This window comes from Stegostoma tigrinum, chromosome 7, assembly GCF_030684315.1.
Source record: "Stegostoma tigrinum isolate sSteTig4 chromosome 7, sSteTig4.hap1, whole genome shotgun sequence".
Classification (NCBI taxonomy): Eukaryota; Metazoa; Chordata; class Chondrichthyes; order Orectolobiformes; family Stegostomatidae; genus Stegostoma; species Stegostoma tigrinum.
The window spans coordinates 60717677-60741779 of NC_081360.1; the positions used below are offsets into that span (position 1 = coordinate 60717677).

At 39.7% G+C, this 24103-nt stretch overlaps 1 protein-coding gene across 1 annotated transcript in view; it reads right to left on the minus strand.

The window, feature by feature from the left end:
- Positions 1-24103, minus strand: part of LOC125454013 (adenylate cyclase type 10-like) — a 161679-nt gene that overhangs the window by 81296 nt on the left and 56280 nt on the right. The window contains exons 13-17 of the mRNA XM_059647653.1: positions 23132-23303; positions 22499-22691; positions 18526-18612; positions 14796-15076; positions 4968-5164 (exon numbers count right to left, since the gene is read on the minus strand). Coding sequence (XP_059503636.1) covers positions 4968-5164; positions 14796-15076; positions 18526-18612; positions 22499-22691; positions 23132-23303 — 930 coding nt within the window. The remainder of the gene's footprint in view (positions 1-4967; positions 5165-14795; positions 15077-18525; positions 18613-22498; positions 22692-23131; positions 23304-24103) is intronic.

The window sequence follows — 24103 nt, forward strand, 5'->3', positions numbered from 1 at the left end:
ACTCAGTCTTATATCTTTTAGGCTAGGTCTGTTTTGCATCAAGTTGTTTGGAGGTTTAGTTAGTGCAAGGCCTAGCAGGTTCTCTGGTCACACCTTACTCATTTGGTCCCATTAATTATGTACCAATACCTTAATGTGTCTCTCATTTCTGATTCTCCACCCATGCCCACCACCCCATCTTACCATGCACTATTCCTACTCGGTGAATATTGCCAAAAGATTAGTATTCCTTGTACTGGTGTCATCTTTAAAAGCCAGTTGTGTACTCAGACAAGGACTGTCAGTCTGGAGCTCCCTTGCCCCTTTGCTGATTTTTAGGCCAGACACAGTAGGTAAGGGAAATAGGCACCCACTATGAAGACAGGGTCCTGGATGTCCTGTAAGATGAGCTGGTATTGACATGAAACTTCTTCCTTTCTCCAGGACCAGCAGCAGAGGCCACAACACCAGACCATGTCAGCTTGGTCTGAGGTTGAAACCCAGTTAAAGCAGTCTCAGCTATCTGGAGAGTGTCAAGTACTGTACGAAGGTGGCCAATGACCTTCCTACTCTGCCAGGGTAAGTTCCACAATCTTGTCTCTGATACTTCACACTTACTCTGTCTCTGCTACTGTACCATCTCCCATCAAAGTTCATACACTACCACTCTCATTATTGTCTCTGCATGTTCCGAATTTGTTCTCATGCACTCTAACCACCAACACCACTACCTACATGCTCTCTGCCCACTTGTTCAGGATAACTCAACAGTAACAGCTGTACTATCCACTCTCCTCTTCTGTAATACCAACTTTTCTCTCAATCCAGGAGGAAAATGACCCAAACTAGTCTCGAAACACTCAGGATGGGTGGTGGATTACCCAACATTCAGTACTAACCCCTTTCCAGGAAAGCGTCCTAGGTTTGACCACCCTGAGAAGGGCTCGGAGGCAATCAAGTATTGAAGACTGTACTTGACTTATTATACCAGGAGTCCTTGGACAAAAGCTACCCCCTGAGATTTGACTGAGCACTTCTGTAAACTAAAACAGGCTTTGTGCCTGTGCTAATCAAGTCCTCAGGTCCTGATGCATTTCATTCCAGGGTTTTAAGAGAAATTGCTAGTGAGATAGTTGATGCATTTGTTTTAATTTTGCAGAAATGCCTATTAATATTATCGTAGGACTTTTAATCAGAATGGAAGAAAGCTAGTATAACTCCCTTATTCAAAACCGAAGGTGGAAAGCAGGGAACTATAGGTTAGTTAGTTTAACATGATCACAGGGAAATAGTAGAAGGTATTATTAAACATGTTATTACAAGGCATTTGGAGGAGTTCAAGGTAATCAGGCAGAGCTAACTTGGGTTTTTCAAAGGGAAATCACATTTAACTAATTTACTGGAGCTCGTTCAAGTAACTGGTGCTTTAAAAAAGGGGAACCAGTGGTTGTAATGTACTAAAATTTCCAGAAGGCATTTGATAAGGTGCCACATGAAAGGTTATTGTAGAAAAATAAAAGCTAATGATGTATGAGGTAACGTATTGGACAGAAAATTGGCTTGTTACCAGGAAGTAGGGAGAAGGAATAAATGGGACATTTTCATGCTGAAGGATGCCATGAATGGAGTACCACAGGGCTTGGTGCTGAGGTGTCAAGGTTTTACAATTTACATAAATTATTTGAATGAAGGGACAGAAGGTATAGTAGTTAAATTAGCTGATGTCATAAAGATTGTGAGTTGCAAAGAGAACATAAAGAGTCCACAAAGGATATACATAGGCAAAGTTCTGGCAAATGGAGTACAATGTGGAAAAGTGTGTAGTTGTCCATTTGGTAGAAAGAAGAAAAAAGCATATTGCCTATATGGGGTGAGGTTGTAAAGCTCTAAGACACAGAGAGATTTCAGTGTCCTGGTGGATAAGTCACATAAGATTAGTATACAGGTACAGTATGTAATCAGGAAAGCTAACAGAATGTCATTTTTATTGCAAAGGAAATTGAAAGCAAAAGTAAAGAGGTTTTGCTTTAGTTATACAGGGTACTGGTGAGGCCCCACCTGGAATACTATGTGGAGTACCGTTACCATATCTATGGAAGGATGTAAATGCATCAGAGTTGAGAGAAGGTTCACTGGTCTATTACCTGAATAAGTGGATTGCCTTAAGGGGAAAGGTAAGACAAGCTAGCCCTATATCCTCTGAATATTAGAAGAATTTTAGAAGATGACTCTTCTAAAATCCTGAGCGGACTTCACCTGGTGGATGTTAAAAGGATGTTTGTTCTTGTGGGAGAATCCAGAACTAGGGGTCATAGTTTAAAAATCAGGGTCACCCATTTAAGACAAAGATAAGGAAACAATTTTCTATAAGTGTTTGGAATTCCCTTCCTCGCAAGGCAGTGAATGCAGAATCTTTAAATAATTTTGAAGAAGAGATTGATAGATTCTTGATTACCAAGGCATGATAGATTATTGGGGATTCAGAATTGAGGTTAGAATTAAATTGAATGATGGTGGAGGTTGCTAGCACTGAATTATCTACTCCTGTTCCTTGTTCAAATGCTTCATGTTTCATAAATGGCAAGGTAAGAAAGTTGTAATATGAGTCTGGAGATCATAGGAACTGCCGATGCTGGAGTCTGAGATGACAAGATGTGGAGCTGGATGAACACAGCAGGCCAGGCGGCATCAGAGAAGCAGGAAAGCTGACATTTTGGGTCTGGACCCTTCTTCAGAAATACGGGGTCTGGTAATATGGGGTCTGGTATATCTGGTTTAGGGTGCAAATTGAAAAAAAGAGCAAGGCAGGGATGCTGTGAGCATTCAGCTATGGTCACTGCATGAATGCTATGAGAGCAAGCAAACAGTTCACTTGTGAAAGTCATAAAATTGGCATGACATTGAGATTTGCCAAACTGTACTTGACGCATGATTCTGCCAAACTTCTCTTCACGTTCTGCGTTGCTCAGACCCCTATAAGATTCTGCCCAATGTTCTCAAAAATTCTAAGCCTGAAGACAGAGCTTAACTGCTTTCTCCATAATGTCTGTCTTGAACCCAAACTCATGAATATGGGCATAAATCCACATAGGAAAACAATGATTCTTGGAACTCCTTGACAATGACAGTGAATGAAGTGCAGATGAAAATGATTTCAAAAGGAATTTAGATCAGTACTCATGTGAAATAAACTTGCCACACTATTGGAATAGAGTGGAGGTACTGATATTGATTGATCGCTGTCATGGGAATTGACGTGGACTCTGAGTAACAAACCTCCTTCTGTGCCATAATGACTATATAACTCTGAAGCAAGTCTTTTTGGGCCTTTTGGCTACACACGGGTTGGCAGGAGGGTATCGGTGGGTTAAGTGGTTCCTGATATGTTCCCATTGCCATACTGTTCTGCCTGTGACAGGAAATGTAGCATACAGAGGCCTCCTGATGGACGCCACTTAGGTAGCCAGTTCAGGCCCTCTTCACACCCCAATAAGAATTTTGCCAACAGTAGGAGGGGTGAGCCTGCCCCTTGGGGCTTGGGGAATCAACCAGATAATGGTTGCGAGCCTCCTAGAGGGTTCTGGATCAAACACCCTCTTATTTCTGCAGCCAGGGGCCAATAGAGGGGTCATCCCTGAAGTAATGGCTGCTCCATTGGCAAAAGCACTATCTGCCCTCAGAGATCATCCGTCCCTCAGTGGTCCTCCCCCTTCAGGACCTGCCTATCCTATCCCGAAACACTATTAACATGTCTTCAAGGTGAAACGACTATCATCCATAGTTCCAGAAACATAGTTTCAACAAATGGGACATCATCCTTAGTGTGCTAATAGCAGTGATGGCAGATACTTGAATAGCTCCTAAAAGCAAAGCGTGGCCCTAAGTGTGACGCCCTGTGGAAATGAGAGCTCTCCCAAAATTTAGATCCTGTGGCAGGACCACTGCTGTTTCCATGACCATGCCCAATGAGAAACTGTGGAAAAATGTAGTGAGACAGAGGCTCAGAGGTATTATTTAGAATAGATACATCGGAATACATCAAGACCTGATTACCTTTACAACTCAAATTTATAAACTGTCCTATGTGAATTCTCTGATAACTACTATTACTGTAAATATGCTCACATATTTGCATGTTGTTATTAGGAACCCCTGTATGAAAATTCAGAAATGATTTTTTAATCTTACTATTGTGACAAATAACTTATAAACATTTATGTAAGAACTGTTACTCTCTGATCTCTATTTTTGCATAAAATCTGACACTGCAACATCCAAGTCTGGATCAAACATGAGCCCTGATACGAACCGACACCATACTTTGAATGTAAAGTTTTAGTATTGTCTATTCTGTATGCTTACCGCAGGCATTGAAGAGATGGAAATAACTTAGTTTAATAACTCCAAATAACATGATTTCAGATACTGTAGCTCTCCATAACTGCTGGAGTGGAGAGCCAGTTAAACCCTCAAATGTTCCAAGTCAGAGGCAAGTGTGACCAAACAAGCCAAACTGAAGCTTTATCACTCTTTGCTCTTGTTGTAACATGTGGATATAAAAGAGAAGCTTAGATTGTTCTTGTTAGAGCAGAGAAGGCTGCGGGAGATCGAACAGCATGCTATTCAATTTAGGGATTAAAAATCTATCTATTACATTTTGAGAGATCAAATGGGTGGAAATTGTAACAACCAATTTCTAAACCACAAAACCTGAAGGAAACTAAGATGAAACATTTTCTCACAGAGGATTGGCAAACACAGCAATATACATCTTGAACGGTGAAGGAAGCAGCATCATGGAACTCTTAAATGGCAACTGGCAATTTGTACTCGAAGAAAATTAATGTTTAACGGTTAGGGGTCAAAACTTTGTGATGCGTGGCTAAATTGAACAACTCTTTCTGATATCTGGCACAGGTACAGGCACAATAAAACAAACAGCCCCTTTATATGCTATAACATCTACTCGATGTGCCCTACAGACTTGCTTTTTTTTCTGTTTTCCCTTTGCAAATTTGAATCAGGAGGCACAACTATCTTCTTTCTACTGAAAGTAAATACAGCATCGCTTTCGTCTTCATCATCCTCATCTAATGGCTCTAGGAGTATGAGATCACTATAATAAAGACTTCTAAGTATTTCTTCACAGTAGTATGGTACACCATAGCTGCGTTCTGTCAATAACCTGGTAAAGTAAAGAAAGCGCATGGTAAGCAATGTAATATTTTACTGCACAAAATGTAATAATACATATTTTTAACACGCTTTTTATTTATACACGACCTGTCAAGTAGCAAATTATGATTTGATGAACATTTTGCCTAATTTTTAAGCACTTTGGATACATTTTTTTAATGGAAAACAGTAGAGCCGTATTATTAAGTGCCAGCAACCAGTGAAGGAATTCTGGCTGTGATAGTGAGAATGGGAACTGCAGATGCTGGAGAATCCAAGATAACAAAGTGTGAAGCTGGATGAACACAGCAGGCCAAGCAGCATCTCAGGAGCACAAAAGCTGACGCTTCGGGTCTAGACCCTTCATCAAATGAAGGGTCTCTGATGAAGGGTCTAGGCCTGAAATGTCAGCTTTTGTGGTCCTGAGATGCTGCTTGGCCTGCGGTGTTCATCCAGCTTCATACTTTGTTATCAAGGAATTCTGGCTATCTGTTTTGACAGACACTTCTTTTACATGGCAAGTACTCAACATAGTGAATGGCAAGCTGCAGGAATGGCGACATTAAAGGCACCAATACAAGCACTGCAAGCTAAATTTTCTTTGCTGTAGCCTTTGTCACATGAAATTCTACTCCATGTTTTTAGTGTTTCAAGTTTCGACTTCTGCAATTAACTTAGTTAAACTTCCCATGCCCACTATCCACAAGTCACAACCTATATTTCCTGTAATTTTTCCTGTTGTCTTGCAGACCTCAGAGGTCTCTGCATGGCAATGGCTCTTGGAACTAGAAATCAATACTTTTACACACCAAATGGCATGTGTGGAACCTTCGAATGGCTGCACAGCTGCTCAAATTCCTTAGTGGCACAAGTGTGTGATGATACTGTGTCTTCAAGAGGTGTGTTTTGTCCTGGTTTCTTTTGGAGACAGATTGAGGGGCAGGTACAGAACAGTCGATGAGAAGATAAACAACTTTTGAGGTCTGGAAGTTTCTTTTAAAGTCGGAACAAAAGAAGCAGCCTGAGTGGGTGTGGTCAAGCTCTGACAGATCCAGGATTTTTAGTTAGCTTTTGGTAGTTGTTGCTGGGATCTCAGCAGGGTTGGAAGTCAGTGAATCTCTCCTGGCTACTACTGTCTCTCCCTCTCCCTGAGAGTTGCTGCATGTTTTAGATTAGATTCCCTACAGTGTAGAACCAGGCCGTTCAGCACAACAAGTCGACACTGCCCACTGAAGCATCCCATCAAGACCCATTCCCCGATAACCCACACACCCCTGAACATTATTGGCAATTTCAGCATGGCCAATCCACCTAGCCTGCACATCTTTGGACTATGGGAGGAATCCCATGCAGACACGGGGAGAATGTGTAAACTCCACACAGACAGTTGCCCAAGGCTGGAATCAAACCCAGGTCCCTGGCACTGTGAGGCTGTACTGCTAACCACTGAGCCACCGTGTCGCCCCATATCTCTTTTGTGCTGATTGTCTCACATGCAATCCTATCTGTTTTTCTGAATTTACTTTTTTACTAAGCGTGTGTTTGTTAGGTATTATATATTGGAACAGGTAATGAGCAACAGTTTCTGTATCTATTATTCTGTCAAGCTTTCCAATAGAATTAAGTTATTCCAATATATAGAATTATAGAGTCATAGAGGTGTACAGCATGGAAACAGACCCTTCGGTCCAACTCATCCACACTGACCAGATTTCCTAAATAAATCTAGTCCCACTTGGCAGCATTTGGCCTATATCTCTCTAAACACTTCCCATTCATACACCCATCCAGATGTCTTCTAAATGTTGCAATTGTACCATCCTCCAATACTTCCCTGGCAGCTTCATTCCATACATGCTCCACCCTCTGCGAGTAAGTGTTGCCCCTTAGATCCCTTTCAAATCTTTCCCTCTCGCTTTAAACCTATGACCTATAGTTCTGCATTCCCACACTCTGTGGAAAAGATCTTGTCCATTTACCCTATCCATGCCCCTCATGATTTTATCAACCTCCTTAAGGTCACCCCTCAGCTTCTGACACTCCAGGGAAAATAGCCCTAGCCTGTTCAGCCTCTCCCTATAGTTCAAACCCTCCAACCCTGGCAACATTCTTGTAAATCTTTTCTGAACCCCTTTCAAGTTTCACAAAATCCCTTCCATAGGAGGGAGACCAGGCTTGCATGTAATATTCCAAATGTGGCTGAACCAATGTCTGTACAGCCTTAACAAGACCTCCTAACTTCTTTATTCGATGCACTTCCCAATAAAGGCAAGCATATCAAACACCTTCTGTAGTGTTTGAATAAATTGTGTTTTGCTTAACCAATTGAATTGCATCTGAAACACAGCACCTGACATCAACCTTTAAAATAAGGTAAGGTTAGGGTCTAGGCTACCTTCTTTGTATGTACTGAAGGGGTCTGGTCTGGTTCATAACAGCGCTTATCTTAAATTTCCCACATCATATTTAATTTGCACTGGAATCCATTTTCCTGTCAGTTGACTTTGCTTTGTTCCATTCTGCATTAAAGCGCCAATGTGAAAGGTTGGAAGCCGAAGGGGCTTAAAAATAAGTAAAGGTGCCATCATCTTCAGCACGATCCCAACAGTCCACTGGGACTTATGTGTTGCTTAGATGCTTTAACTATGCCAAGGGGAACGGTGTGGGTGGTGCATTTAAATGAGCACCTGTGCACTATTCTGTCTGGTGCAAACTTTATGTTAGTGATCTGCGTCTTATCTAAGTGCATGCAATCTTTTCATCTTTAATCTTGGGCTATTCCTTGCTTTCCACTGGTCTGTTCACCAGAGTGGTCTTTCATTCAGTCAATCTTTTTTCTGTTCTCTGGAAATCTTTGCTGATTCTGGCCACTTTGGCTCATCCTTCCTAACGTTCAAAAAAAAACTCCTCAGAGCCTGCTCAATTAATCTTGTCTTTGCTCCTTGCTCCCAACAATGCCATGTCACTTTGCTCACCATCACCGTGACTTCACTCTTAAATAAAAGGTTGGGACAATTTCCTGCAACAAGGAGTGTTCTGGAAATAAAAAGTAAAATCTTCTCAATTTACTTTATCCACAAAGGGTGAACTACACTGTAATTTAAGAGCCAGCTTGGTCTGATTAATAGCATGCTTAATTCTGACTTAGAATGTCATGGATTTAATACATCTTCAAGATTTAGCTTATCTTCTCAATTGACATTTCCATGTATTGCTCAGTGGGGGAGAAATTTGTGAAGATCTGCTTTTGGATGCAAAATAGTCTTTGGTTTTTCCATCGGTCAGAAGCCAAGGTCAATGAAAGTATCTTTTAAATGCCAAATCCTGTCAACTCCATCACTGCTCAATTCATTCACAATCGTACACATTCACCCACCAGTAATCTCTATCAATCAGTACCCATGTGTAAAGTGCATATGTTTTGTCTTATGCTCACTAAAGCATTGATGAATGGCTCACATTTACGTTCTCACATTTTGCACATTGTCAGTTAGTCAATTATGATAGCCACATCACCCAAACAAATAGCGTTAAAGTCAGTGACAACACTTGCATATTTCTTGAAGAAGATGACTCATAACTAGAGGCAGCAGGGACCAACAGGAGGATCAAAGGCAAACCCACACATTCCAATCTCCATGGAGAAGCCACTGTTGTCCATTATTAGAAGGTCTACTCATGAAGACCTGAATCCATTAACATGACGACCTGCAATGCTCCCTTTTTTGTTGTGTGCAACCTTTCCATTTCAATTTCTGATCACTTTATAATGTTTCCTTGTTGCTATACATATATATTACCATAAATGATATAACTTGTGAGTAGTCTGCATGTTTCAAGGGAATACAGCGATCTTCAAATGCAATCCTCCATAGCACATCCCACATCCCCTATGGTTTCCTGTCTCCTCACTATAATCAAACTCTTGCTCCATTTTCATTTCAGATATTCAAGACCTGCAACCTGTTCCAGCAATGAGGCAGAAGAAAGAAGATACTGATGATGCAAACATAATGTAAAGTATTTCACACATGGCCATGATCCTGGATATTGCCACTGTGGATACATTCGTGTTAGATCTGCACTGGGCACACATGCACTGCATCAGGATTATGGGGCAGAATAGCGCAAGGGCCACCTCACCAAAAGGCAAGACTACACAGACATTTTGTTGAAATTGAATCAGGTGAGGACATACATGGGCCAGGCTGTAGAAAAACATGGATGGGTGTACATGCCAAAATGCTTTGTACATTGGGGACTTGGCCAGAAAACTTGCGTTTAATGTCAAGAATGATTGCAGAGTCCATCATCAATTGGTGACACTGTGTACTTCACCATCAATGAGCGTGGAAACCAAATCATGAGTCAGTATCTGAGGATCAATTCTCAGCTTCCACTAGGCAATAAGGGGCAACCATGTGCCATCTGACTGTTACTATAACAGTTCAGACTATTACCCTCATGACTTTGGATAACAGCATTCAAAGGGACATACAGGGTTCTACAGTAGTCTGGGACTGTATTGCCCAAAAAGCTTCTAGGTTTGCTGAGGTATCACCATTCAGGAGTGGCAATGACTTTCTCAATTCTTTTTTCATGGGACATAGACTTCACTGGCTAGGACAACGGTTGTTGCCCATCCTAATTGCTATTGACATGGCAACAGTGAGCCATTATCTTGAATTGTTGCCAACCATCTGGTGCAAACACTCACAATGCTGTGAAGAAAGGAGTTAGTAGATTTTGACGTTCCAACACTTAAGGAATGTCAGAATGGTGTGTGGCTTGGAGGGGAACAAGCACTGTTTCCATGAATCTGTTGCCCTTGTCCTTCTAGGTGGCAGAGGTCAAAATTTGGAAGGTGCTGCTGAGGTAAGCTTTGATGAATTTCTACAGTGCACCTTGTATACAGTACACACTACACATCAGGCATGGAGGAAGGAGTGTCTGTTGAACATGGCGGATGAGGAGCCAAACAAGCAGGCTGCTTTTTCCTGGATAACGTCAAACTTCTGGACTGTTGCTAGAGTCACACTATTCCAGGAAAGTAGAAAATATTTCATCATATTCATGACATGTATCTTGTAGACGGTGGACAGGCTATTAGAAGTCAGGGAAAGAGTTACGCTTTGCAGCATTCCGAGCTTCTTAGTTGTTTTTTGACCAAGTTTTTTATATGGTTGGTCTAATTAAGTTTCTGATCAAAATGATAACTCCCAGGATGTTGATGTCATGGGATTCGGCAATGGTAATGCAATGGAATGTCAATTAAAATTTGAATTAGCTTTATTGTCACATACTCAATTAAGTACAGTACAAAGTTTACAAGGCACCACTTACATCACCATCTTAGGTATAAAGGTACGTAGGTACAGATTCTAAAGAACAAATTCTCAGGGAAAACAAAATTAGAAAAATGAAGTAAAAAAAACCAGCATGGCACATCATTGGCATAAATTAAGAAAAATAAAGAAATAAAACGTTCAGAATAACAGTCCTTCCAAGTCAGTCCACACTGGCACCGAGCCTCTTGTCTGCACTGGGCCTTGACTCCAGATCAGACAGGGCTTCAGCTCAAGGTTGGGAGACAGCTCTGGAATCATCTTCAGGCTGGAAGACCATGCTGAAGCTACATCAGGCTGAGAGACCACCATGCCACTATTTGGTTAAATTCTCTCTTGTCGGAGATCATCATTGACTGGCTCTTGTATGGCACTAATGTTATTTGCCATTTATCAACTCAAACCTGATGTTGTGCCAGTCTTATTGCATTTTGGCATGGCTACTTCATAATCTGAAGCATTCTGAATGATATTGAGCATTGTTTACTTCTGATTGTACATCTCCATTACTGACAGTATGATGAAAGGGCAGTCATTGATAAGGCAGTGCAAGACTATTCTGAGGAATTCCAGCAGTGATGTTCAGGGACAGAGATGATTGACCTCCAACAACCTACAACCATTTTCCTTTGTGCCAGATAACTCCAACCAGAGGAGACTTCTGCCCCTGATTCACACCGACTTCGACTTTAACAAGGCTCCCTAAATTAATACTCTGTCAAATGCTGCTTTGATGTCAAGGGAAGTCAATCTCACTTCCTGAGAACCGCTCTTTCATCCATGTTTGGACCAGTGCTATAATAAAGGAGCTGACTGACTTAGCAAAACCCCAAATGCACATCAGTGAGCAGGTTATTGTTGTGTAAGTGCTGTTTGAAGGCACTGTTGATGACAGTTTCCATTGCTTTGCTGATAATTAAGAAGAAGCTAATGATGCGGTGATTGGCTGCATTGGATATGCCCTGCTTTCCTTTTTGGACAGGAGATAACTGGGTAATTTTCCACATTGTCAGATAGATGTTCATGTTGCAACCACAGACAGACAACTGGATAGGTGCACGGCTAGGTCTGAAGGATAGATTGTCAGTGCTATTGCTTTAGAGTGGTCAGAGCCATGGCCTTTGTGCAGCCAGTACCTTCATCCAGCTCTTAATATTCTGCTCGATGGAATAGACATCTGCTGTCTTCTCAGGAATGGCAGTCATGTTTCTACTTCTGCCACTATGTCAGTGTCCTTTCTGTTGCTTGTCAGTCAGCCTGCCCAGACTGCGACCACTCATATCAAGTTGGTGTAGTATGATGTCTGCCCTATCTGACTCATGGGGATTTCACAGCCTCCCCCATTGGGAATCAGCAGATTCTCACCAATCATGCTGCAGTCATGGGGTAGCTCCTTGTAGGAGCATTGGGACCGGTAAAAACACATGAAGGACAGCTGCACAAAGGTGATTATTTTCATTCTGAATTCAACATGGTACAACTTAATTAATAAATTAGAACTGGTACACATATCTTATTTTGATTTTCATTTTTGCACTAAGGACAGAAAAATAATGAAAATGATCTTAAGAGAAGGAGGATAAGCTTTGGGATTGTTGGTAAGTAGGGAATTGGGATTGAGGTTACTAATGCTACTGGTTAATGTCCAGGATAAAAATGGATAATTATCTAGGTTACAGGCTCTCTTTTGCTTTCTGCTCTGTTACATGCACTTCAACTTCTTGCCTTATAGTTTGTCTGAGAGACTTTTTGATATGTTAGTGAGACAGCGAACTGTAGACTCTTACTTCTTAGCACCCACTGAACTGAAATCCACAGGGCTTCTCTAGAGCAGGAAACATAGCAGAATACTTGCTTTAGCTCATTCATGTTGCATGTGTTGCTGGTTCTGTTGGCAGATTTTACTGACGATTGCCTTAGTGCAGCGCAGACATCTCGAACATTGGTTGTCATTGAGATTCAGGTAGGAGAGCTTGTTCCTGGCCTCCAGGCTGGCTATGACTACTTGCTATGAGCCCCTCTCCTACTCCTCCTCTGAGCTGTTTGGGTGGCTCAAAATCATAGCTTTGTCATGTTCAGAAGCAAGCTATTTGGCTTTGTGTCTGTACATGCTCTCAAATAAACAATTATCCTGCCTTTAGCATACAATCCTACATGTTGTTCCTTTTCAGATAACAGTCTAACTGCCTCTTGAACGATCAATTGAACCTGCCTCCAACACAGTTACAAGTGACACAGATTGTTTTCACATTGCCTTTTTTTTTACTAATTACTTTAAATCTGTGCCCTCTACTTCTCAATATTTTTTCTCCCTGTCTATTCTATCTAGACCCCTCAAGATTTGAAAGTTCCTAACTTCCGTAATCTATCTTTATAATTTGATTTCCTCATCACTGTAACAATGACATTAAATCATTTCTGCACTTTCTTCAATGCCTTCACATCCATTCTACGATGTAGTGCCCAGACTGGACACAATACTACTCCAACTGAAGCCAAAACTGTATTTTATACAGTTTCAGCACAAACTTTGTTCCCAACCACTTGGGAAAGTGAGTTGATTCCTGAGCCTCACTACTCTTGGCATCACCATAGAAGTAAATAACTTAAACAAGGTACACAAATTTACCTGTCTGATAGAATCAGGTTATTAGAAAACACTGACCAAGTTTCTGCTGTTTATTACAAATAAATAATTTGTAGCCACAGGGAAACAAAACAGAGACCTATTAACATATACCTCTACTAACTGAAACTTGAATACTTTTTTTAAAGTCCCCACACACAGAGACAAGCAGCCACAGACAAAATGGTGATTTGAGGGAGGTGAATTCGCAACTGAGTTATTGAAAATGTTATTTTCAGTATTAGCAATGGTATTGTTAGCCTGAAGAAGACAGACACAATTGTATAAGCTAACAGAATTTTGTCCATTTGAATTTTGTCTCTCGATTTTCCTGGTGGCTTCAAGAGCTTTGCATGTTTTGATGGTAATCACATTATTCGATGGGCATTCTCTTCCAACTCATGCCTTGTATGTTTCTGACATGTCTTTCAGTGTCAGCCTTGAGCCAGTTCTTAACAGGTGACAAAACATAAATTGCTAGAAAAGCTCAGCAGGTCTAGCAGTGTCTGCAGAGAGAGATCAGAATTAACATTTTGGGTCCAGTGACCCTTCCTTAGAACACAGGTAGAGACCAGGTGACCTTGGGTTATTCTGGTTTGCAATGAAGCTGGTTTGCTTTTTCTACTAGCTGGTCACATATTTTAGGATGTATGAAGTTGGTGTAATCTGCACTGTGATTCCACTTTTCAGTTGGACTCCTTTAGGGCTGAGGCATTGATCTTCTCCCTCTGGGACATCTGATCTTGTGATGTTCTTCACCACTCAAACAAGTTGATCTGTTCAGCAGGCATCAGTCCCCAGAACAGATGGAATGATGTGGACATTAGGACATAGTTTCTGCTTGCTAGTCCTTATACAAGCATATATGGGAGTTGTGCACAGAAACCCTATGGAATTCCCATTGTAACAGGCTTCCAAAGTATTGCCCGGTATATTAAATTATGTGCTGGCAATTCCACTAAGCCTGGAACCCTATAAAAGTCTCCATAAAAATTGGAAACTTTGGATGGTTCTCATAAGAGTAAGTGAGACAGTTACTTAGGAAAAGTCATATCATTAAATGCACAGTCTAACTCCTCAGTAATTATTTATCAGATTCCACTCACAACCCCGAAACTAACTGACTCTGTACACACCCAGATTCCTGTGATTTTGAAACAAACCTCCATTCCCCTGGGCCTACCTGACAGGGCTCAAAATGCTCCACCCAGCACCTGATACCAATTCCTCTCCTCATTTCACACCCCCACCTCAACCAAACACAATCACACACTTGGACCTAACACCACCAGCCCAAGAGCCAGCTCCCATCCCATCATCCTTGAGACCCGATCTGTTCCATCTGAAGAACAGATACTCCTCCCTGGGATCAGATGACCACCCCCAACCTTGGATGTGATCCTCCAGGACCCTCCCCACTGCCACAGCCGGACCAATCTCCTCTCCTTCATCAACATCAAACCTGACCCCACTGAACCTGGCTTGCCAGAGACATTAAATCAGTAATAGGAAAGGCAATTATGAAATTTTTAACAAGTCCATTAAATTTAGAAGACAAACAAGTTGATTCTGTAAATGCTGATTATCAGATTTTATCCAATTTTGAGAATCGCTTTATGTGGATATTTACATTGTGAAGCTTATACACCACAATCGGATTTTGTACTTACGTCTCCAGCTCTCGTGGAATGCTAATCACTCCGAGGATCTGACAGGCAAGTGGACGGATTATACTTGGATCCAAGCCTGTAAGCTTGACATACAGAGTCCTTTGGCTCCTCATGACCATTATAGCAGCTTGACAGGGTGGTTTTTCTACAGTAAATGGTCTCAGTGCCATGACCATGAACAAAGGAAGACTAGCACGCATTTGCAAGATAAGTTCCCATGATGGTGTATCGATGTATTGAACCTGGTCAATGACTAGTAGGCCTATATCTGTTTCAACACTCTGTAGCACACCAAACATATTAGAGACATTAGTGATAAAAATCCTAACTGAATGACATGCACAAACATCATCGTCAGGTTATATAGACATTAACTGATTTAAATGAAAGAAACATTACTTGAGACGTTATTGATTTGTATTGGAATAACTTAATAAAACTTCAAAATTCAACTTGCCCTTCAATTCACTCTGAGCCTGCATTTTATACATGGGGAGGGGCAGCAATTTAAAATCTGTCAGGCTTTTAATTGCATCGAGATGAGATTCTGTCCAATTTGAGACAAACTCCTGTCTCAGATTGTACCTGCAAATCAAATTGCTAGTGGATTTTTTGTTCCAGCAGCGTTACCAGTGGCCAATGCTGAAACTATGGCAGGCCCCAAAGAAGAAGAGGTGACAGGAGTTGGAGGTTATGAATGTTAGCATATAGGATGTGGGTAAAGACAGTGGAAGGGAGAGGAAGGCAATATTTTTGGAGTCCCTCTGATAGACTCAGGATACTCAACCGGAGACATGTAGCATAGCACCAGTCCAGTAACATGTGGACACTGTACCACTGCCTTCCCTGCTCTGGCTGAATCCCATCTCTGGGGGAGGAGGAGGTCCTTCAGTCAATAATAATTGCCCTGATACAATAAAGATGTCAACATGTATGAGTGGAGGCAGGCAATTGGCATGGTGCTGTTGTTGTGGCTCTACATTTTACTTTTTCCCAGCTATATTGCCCCCGCGGAAGCATAAAATTCTGGCCAAAGCGTTCTGGCAGTATGAAGGACTCAATATCACACAGCATTTATACACTTATTATCCCAGCATACTCTAACCAATCTTCGATCATTTATGTTTCTAGCTGCATTACATGTGTGTGATACATATGGAGTTAAAGTGAACATGTTTGGAAGTATGTCTCTAGTGAATCATTTTTGAACTTCGTTAATTTCCCTTTGCATAAAAAATTTAGCAACTCTAATCATTGTCTTCAGCAAGTCACATGACATGCTGACTTACATATTCTGATAAAAGGTGTGTCATTTATGTACTAATTTAACTAGATTTTGGGAGGGTTTAAATTTTAACCAACTAGATTAGGTTAGCTTCTTCTGGCTATGTTTTGAAATCAGTATATCAGGGAACAGACAACTGAAGCACTCTGAAGAAGGATTAGAGGAAATCTTTTTATACTGTGGGTTCTTACGACAAGAGGGGAAAGCATGCTAAGCGTTTGGTTTAGCAGAAGCTAGGATGATCACATTTTAAATTTACTTTGAGTTAAAAGATTTCAGTTAAGGGAATATATTACCTCAGTATAAAAGTTATCATTTCTAAAAGCTGAGATAACAAGGTGTAGAGCTGGATGAACACCTTCTTCAGAAAGGGTCTAGGCCCGAAACACCATCCTTCCTGCTCCTCCGATGTTGCTTGGCCTGCTGTGTTCATTCAGCTTTACACCTTGTAATCTCAGATTCTCCAGCATCTGCAGTTCCTACTATCTCTGAAACAGTTTCCAAAAGCTTCCAATTCAGGAATGTTTATTTGGAACTTTGCGGATTATTAAAAAACTGACAAAGTCTAAGCTCTCAGTCATGTGTGTGGTCAAAGGAAATGGCCTCACAGCTCATTGGATTGTAACTTTCTTTTTTCCCCTTTATTCATTCAGGGGATGAGGGTGTCAGTAGCTAGGCAGCATTTATTACCCGTCCCTAATTGCCCAGAGGGCAGTTAATAGTCACCCACATTGTTGTCGGTCTGGAGTCACCTGTAGGTCAGACCAGCAGTTTTCTTCCCTAAAGGGCGTTAGTGAATCAGATGGGTTTTTCATTTCACAATCAATTCATGGTCATCATTAGATTGTTAATTCCAGGTATTTTTATTGAATTCAAATTGCAGGATTCAAACCCAGGTCCTTGGAACATTATCTGGGTCTCTGAATTAACAGTATAGCGATAAAACCAGTAGGCCATCGCCTCCCCTAAGGAAAAACAGTTAAGCTAAACATACAGATTTGATGGAGAAGGAAACTTCCTCCGTAATTTTGAGCAACTGCAATATGAATGTTGTTGGGAATTATATGGACTTTATTTGTGTTTTGAAATCTTTCAAAACGTGTTGTATTTGTCCAGCTTGGTGCGCTTGATTTATCTTACTTCTCTTGTGAAAGAAGCTTCAGTTTTACTATTAAAATGAAATCTGCAGCGGTATGTGTTTATGTTTAAATGAAAGGCAGCCATGTTAGAATGAAAAACAAATGCATAGTATGGTTTATCACGCCAAACTTCATTCTAGAATCTGACTTGTCCTGTAGTAACATGGCATTTTTTCATCGTCACTAAGTCAAAAACCTAGCACACCCTATCTCATAGCACTCATTACATCCAATGCAACTGTCCAAAATGAAGACCAGTACCTTCTTAAGAGCAACGAAGGTTGGGCAATAAATGTTTACCTTGCCAGTAATACTCCCATGTCCCAAGAATGATCATATTTAGAAATGATTGCAAGACGAAACCACAGGAAAATTTCAGACTAGACCAACCCACCTAAATAGTTAAGCTACTTTATAATTTTCAAATTATTAATTACACTGCATTAAATACATAGAAGTTATTAATTCAATAGTGATTGATTTTACATGTAAATTATTTCAAGAATGCTATAGAACATAGAACACAGAACGCTACAGCACAGTACAGGCCCTTTGGTCCACAATGTTGTGCCGAAATTTTGCACTAATCCTAAAGTCTATCTACCCTCCACCCCTACCTTATACTATCATCCAATGCCTATCTAATAGCCACTTAAATACCCCTAATGAGGCCAACTCCACTACGCTCTCCGGAACTACATTCCATGCCCCTACCACTTTCTGAGTAAAGAACCTATCTCTGACCTCTCCCCTATATCTACCTCCACTTACTTTTAAACTATGCTCCCTCATAATAACTACTTCCACCCTAGGAAAATGTCTCTGGCTGTCCACTCTATCTATACCTCTGATCATTTTATATATGTCTATCAAGTCAGCTCTCATCCTACATCGTTCTACAGAGAAAAGCCGTAGCTCTCTCAGTCTTTCCTCTAAGATTTGTGTAAGATTTTTACTTATTACACTGTAATTTGTCAATATCAATATAATAAAGATTTGTACTGCCTTATCATGTATTGCATTCATAATTAAATTCTTTCAAATTTTCAGATGTTTCATCATTCCTTTATAATTCTGTTTATTAATTATTCAAAATATTCAATACGTAGAGAAGCAGGTTGAGGCCTGATTCTAACCAGCAACAATACCAAAGTTATCCCTCAGTTACAAATGAGGGGTTCAAAGAAATGGTGACTGGAGGCACATTCTGTGCTCATTTTTTGTTTGTACCTGGCTTCAGATGCATTTTTATGATATATATGCTTGCTAGAATTGAGTTTCAGAAAACGAATCAAAATATTGTTACCTGCTTGATTATTGCAATCACATAATTTCTAAATGCCCTGTGCTTGGTCCTACTGTCCATGAGAGAGACTTTTTCTGAAATTGGAAACTGAAAAACAAAGTTAGTATGTTGTGGATATTTTAAAAAATGCTTAACTGCTTTCCTCCTCTTCTACAGGCACTTGTTTCTTGGATACATTTCCAAAGGTCTCAGGTGTTTCAGGTACCTTGTCCAAAGTCTCATTTTTCCTCTGTGAACCTAGAAACTGATTGCAGATTGGTTACTGGATATTGGAAAGCTTTGCAGGTTTATGGATCTTGGCACTGTCTGTGAGGGTGTGGTTGGACCAATAATTGAGATGCATGAACTACTTGTTTAATGAATGTGATTACACATTTTGCCAAATGTAATAATTTGAATTTCAGTTTTAAATATCTCTAAAAAATGTTTCATCAATAAAAAAACTCCAATGAAGCTGTCAGCTGGTTCGCTGATATTGTTTGGATAGGGTTTCCTGCTGTCTTTGCCCAGTCTGTTCTATATGCAATCCTGATCGCTTATCAGTCACACTACCTGTCTTGCAACAGTTCTCGATGAGCAAAGATTTCTTCTAAAGGAATAGCTAATCATCCATCCTCCCAAAAATTCCATTCTCTCGACATCAACTTCACCTTTCTCCTGATCACTTTCTGTGGTTGAATCAGTCGTTGGTGTTTTGACTATGATGAGCTTCTGAACACAAATGCACTCTAGCAACAAGACTGCTGCCTCTCATCTCCATAACACTGTCCATTCCTGCGTGTCTTAGCTCCTTAGCTGCTGCTTATTCATGCCTTTTCTACCTCTTGATATGGCTATTCCAATATTGTCCTGCCCGGCATTCTAATTTCTGCTCCCTATAAATTTCAATCATTAAAAGTTCTGCCGTTGAACTTGAATCGAGATCTGTTAACTTCTTGTTAACTGTTAACCCTGTGCTCGCTTGGCCTACTGTGATTCCTGTTCAGGCTAAGCTTTGATTTCAAATTTCTTGTCTTGCTTTCAAATCTCTCCAAAGCCTGATGCATCCCTCTTTCTGTAACTACCTTGAATTCTACGACTTTCAAATGTCTTATCAAATTCTGGTATCTTGTTCATTTCTTATGTTAATCTACCATTTTTTGGCCTCGCCTGAGTTTCCTTGGCTTTAAACTTTGAGATTTCTTTCCTAAATCCCCCTGCCTCTAGCTTTCTACTTTGTTTAAGGCATTCCTTAGGATAAATCTCTATGGCTAAATCTGTTGTCATGTCTCCTTGTGTGGTTTTGTGTCAGTTCTTTGGTGATGAGAAAATGAAACATCTAGGGGTGTTTTTACTATTTTAGAAATGTTACATAAATGAAAGTTTGTCTCGTTATGGATATGGTGGTGATTGTTACTCAATAATGAGCTATGTATGCAAAGGCAGATAGCATAAGAAGTAGAACAAGCAGAAGTGCCTAACTGGACATATACACGTCTCATGTGTGAGAGCGCATGGATTTGTCCACGGACAGGTTGGCAATCCTTAAGGAGAACTACATGCAGCAGACTACTCCTTGGCAATGTGATATGCACTTTGACCTATATAACATCGGTTTGGTCATGAGTCCCATAGCAGTATTCCATATTAATTTCTTAGTTACTCGTTGCTGTTTCTGGTCCATGGGAATTTCCCTCACTTGTTCCAAAGCATCTATTCCATGCATTCTGAAATATTCCCCAAAGTGTCTGTCACTGCATTCCTATTGAAATATCCTTTAACATAATGTGACAGTGTATTTTGGCCAGCTCTGTTTTCATGCCTCCATAATTGCCCTTTTTTTTTAAATTGTCCAGATACACTCCCCTCTCCCTTAAACTGTATGTAAAATTCAATCATGTCATAATTTTGTAAAATAAGTAGGTAACATTTCGTTTTTACCTTCTTCAAGAAAGGATTGATTCTCTTTGAGAAAAGCAACTGAATTTGCAGGAACATCAAATACTGACACAAATCCAAAGATGGAAATGTGAGGACAGATGCTTAAAGATAGTCCACCAGTGTCTAATCAGAGCAGCTTGGGAGTCAAAGTCAATGAACCATTTCCTCCTCTGTCATCTGAAGAAAGTGGTATCATTGTACTATCTCCCTCATTGAAATCATTTGATTTCATGCAGGAATTTGAAACAAAGCTTAGATGACCCTGGTGTTTGATTTATTGAATTTATACATCATGGGCAGTTTAACTTTTTTAATCTTTCAACTGCCACCACAACTTATAGTATAGCTGCAATATTTATGGCAACCTCATTGTTAACACATAAATTGCTTTTATCTAAAAAACATTTTTCTAAAAAATTTAAAAATTGTAAAAGTATTTGTAAAAATGATGCTAAATACTTCCATGCAAGTGAATGTGATATTGTACTCACTTGGGTTATGTATAAGCTATACTTATAATTATATAATTGTTCTAAATGTTGACAAAAACAAATTATGATGTTTTTTCATTAATATTTGCAACAAATAATCAAATATTCACAAATTTATGGGTGCTACGTAAACAACTAATATGTTGGTAAATGGATAAATGCATGATTGTATTGTTATACACTTCTGTCCAAGCAAGTAGTCATGGAATTTCTTAGCTAAATGTACTTTGAACTAACCTATTTATGTTTATAGACAACTACAATTTAAATAGATCATGATTGTGTGAGCTAATCAGCTAATTTGTCTGCATTAACTATTACAGCATATTAAGCAGCCATCCTTTTCAGTCCATAGAATAGAATCCTTACAGTGTGGAAACAGACCATTTTACCCAACAAGTCCAAACCAATTCTTTGAAGAACATCCCACCCAGACTACCCATCCCTGTAATCCTACATCTCCCATGGGTAATCCAATTAACCTATATGTCCCTGGACACTATGGGCAATTTAGCGTGATCAATCCATCTAACCTGCACATCTTTGGACAGTGGGAGAAAAGCCACGCAGATACAGGGAGAATGTGCAAACACCACACAGACCTGAGGCTGGGACTGAGCCCAGGTACTGAGAGCTGTGAGGCAGTAGTGCCAACCACCTGAGCCACCATACTACCCTGTCATGACCTGTCATAGTTGTATTTGTTAACCTCAATTTGTTACTGCACACGAATGATAAAAATGGATAGCAGCCATGCCACAGTTTTAGTTTGATACTAACCATATATGTTGATCCCTGTTTCTGGACTTCAAACCATATATGTTGATCCCTGTTTCTGGACTTCAAAAGTTGGCTTATATAGAATTATCTACAATAATAATACTAAGATGAACATAATGAGTTAAGGTTTGCTTCTGTTTGTTAGTTGCTGGATTGAATTACAGACAGGTTTTTCACAGAAAAGTTGTAGCTTTGTTGAGATAGCAGCAAATTGCATATATTGAGGAAAATGGCAGCTGAAGTATATTCAACTGGACAACCCAAAGAAATACGGGAACACATCTAAAGAGGAGAATTATTCATTAATAGAAGTAATGCATCCTTTCTCTAGGTCATTATATCTAAGTATTAATTATTGGTTGTGTACAACTTGCAAAGATATTCTGTTAGGTATTTCCATAAACATGTTTATTATTGCTGTCCAACATCGTTGACTATATAAACAAGAAATAATGCAGTAAACACTGATTAATTTTTTCAAATTGTTCATGGATAATTGAAGTACGTTGTTTAAAACTGAGCCTTTCTACATTTCTTGTTCAGAAAGTGGCACTGGTTTGCCAGCTTTTCATGTTCAAAACTGGTTATTCATCCTGCCAAAGAAGTGGCATCTCTGAATGACGCCTACAGCTCTGTATTCAGATAAGAGGGCTATTTTAGTAGAGCAATTTCAAGGACAGTACACAGCAATTAATCTTTTTAGTCCTCAACTACAAAAATAATATATTTATAAAAGTATATTTAGTTAATTGTTACAAATGAAAGATTATTTGTTTCAGTACCTTTACAAAAAGAAGGTCATTTAAAAGGCATAGATCTTCTATTAACTCCGGTTTTGTTATCTTGGTCAGTAAAACCCTTTCTCGTTCTACGTAACTTTTGCAGTGGTTCACCTGCAGTAGCAGAGCCATCATAGTTTGAATAGTATAGTAGGGCTCTGTGATATCCATTTTCCCCAGTTCAAAAGGTAAGACTCTGAATCAGAGACAAAATCAAAAGCTATTAATATTCCACTGTAGCTTGATGCATAAAGGACATTCATTCCCTCATTTACAGAATCCTAAAGTGGAATTTTAATGGACTAAAAATTGTGAGAGGTCAGATTCTAGAGTAAGTACAGTTGGCATGTCTTTACTATCATTAATTTGATTTGGACTGCTTTTACTCAGGTTTCTCAGCTGCAGCTTATTGGCTAATTACCTGCCGGAAACAGCTTCAGGTAAATATAGTATTGTTCGTGGGAAACAAAATGGTTACATGCAATAATTAAGGTCATAAGTAACAGGATCAGGAGTAGGCCATTCAGCTCTTTGATTTTGCTTCGCCATTCTTAAGATTGTGGCTGATCTAATCGAGGCCTAAGCTTCACTATAAGGGGCTAAATATAATTACAAAATTATAATTGAAATGCATACCTCATCCCTTCTGTTTGTGATGTGTGGATAATTTCAGCTAGTAGTCTGCTTTTTCCACATCCAACTGTTCCCTCAAACATAATAACCTGGCAACAGTCAGCAGAACGACGAGCTTTTACTGAGCTAAACCTTTTCAGGGCCTTTTGGAAAATCTTCATCTCTTTCTCACGGCCTTAAAAAGAAGTAAAAATCTGTGCTGGTCAAATAAAATCAAATCAAATACACACAAATTGATCTCTAGGCTCAACTTAATTGTTCCAATTTTCTAATTACTCATTATTAAGAATTTCCTGAAGACTTAACTAACTTCACCACTTTATCTTTTCGGAGGTTTGACAGGAATACTACTTTTGTGAACGAATGGGCTTTATGCTAAATTCAAGGCAGTTGAATGGAAGGTATCCCAAGAAATTAATAGCAGATAAAATTTTTAAATTAACCATAGATAAGCCAATATGATAAATTTGCAAATACTATCCTTCTGTTGCCATTAATATTTTTCAGTATGCATTTACTTCAGCAAAAATGAATAAAACACACTAATTGAGTGAATCATTTGGCATGAATACTTTAACTTTGACATAGTGGTATGAATAAGCATTTTAACTGTCATCAGGATACTCTCCAAGCACCAGAGATGAAGTAGAGAAAAATTCTTAGCTTCTCTGAGTTGAGATTGGAAAATGTTGGGTTTTCAAATATGAAGGAAGGTAAATGACAGATGACTTAAGAACAATTAGACTTAAGAACAGCATTAGTATCCTGGAGAAATGTTCAGCCAACTAGATAACTCAGGAAGAGCTCCATAGTTGTCAACTGATCATGTGAAGTATGTTGCAGGCTACACAATTTGTCATTATGCAAGAATAGTCAATGCCACCACCTATTAAATAAGAAGCTCAGAAAGAGAAGGTGCATCGAGTAAAATAATTATGTGTACAAGAGTTAGTAGAGCAAGAAGAAGACAGATAG